This window comes from Chaetura pelagica, unplaced genomic scaffold (genome assembly GCF_000747805.2).
Source record: "Chaetura pelagica isolate M959 unplaced genomic scaffold, ChaPel_1.0 C11028215, whole genome shotgun sequence".
Taxonomy (NCBI): Eukaryota; Metazoa; Chordata; class Aves; order Apodiformes; family Apodidae; genus Chaetura; species Chaetura pelagica.
The window spans coordinates 1-584 of NW_009962838.1; the positions used below are offsets into that span (position 1 = coordinate 1).

Consider the following 584-nt stretch of genomic DNA (forward strand, 5'->3'; position numbering starts at 1 on the left):
AGTCGGTGGCTCCCAGCTCCTTGGCCTTGGCCAACTTGTCCTTGTTGATATCAACGGCAATGATGCGGGAAGCTCCAGCCGCCTTGCAGCCCATGACAACAGGGAGGCCAACTCCTCCAACACCAAAGACAGCACAGGTGGAGCCTGGTTTTACCTGCACCACATGGAGCCCCGTGAGCTTGTGGTGTGAAGAGGAGGCTTCTGCCACACAGGGTTGGTGAGGGTGTAAGGGCAGCCATGCAGTGCTTGTGCTTGATATGCCTGAATACCAACCTTGGCAGTGTTGATGGCAGCTCCGTAGCCTGTGGAAAACCCACAGCCAAGCAAGCAGACTTTGTCCAGAGGTGCAGCAGCATCTATCTTGGACACAGCATACTCTGGGACCACAGTGTATTCTGCAAAGGTGCTGACCCACAGGAAGTGGTGGATCTGCTTGCCCTTGCAAGTGAACCGGCTGGTCTTGTCAGGCAGCAGGCATTGTGATTCGGAGAAGCTGTTGGGAGGAGTAAGCATTTGTTTTTCATGAAGGAAAGCACATGTGGGACTGTCAGACCTCTTGAGAGACAGCTGCCTGCCTGCTTTTC

At 54.5% G+C, this 584-nt stretch overlaps 1 protein-coding gene across 1 annotated transcript; it reads right to left on the reverse strand.

Annotated features, from left to right (window-relative positions):
* Window positions 1-4: 4 nt before the first annotated feature.
* LOC104395932 (alcohol dehydrogenase 1-like) lies at window positions 5-493 on the reverse strand (the record flags this gene model as incomplete). Its single annotated transcript, XM_010005692.1, has 2 exons — window positions 5-154; window positions 274-493. Coding segments are annotated over 2 exons (370 nt in total), but the record flags the coding sequence as incomplete, so codon positions are not given.
* Between the last annotated feature and the right edge of the window lie 91 nt (window positions 494-584).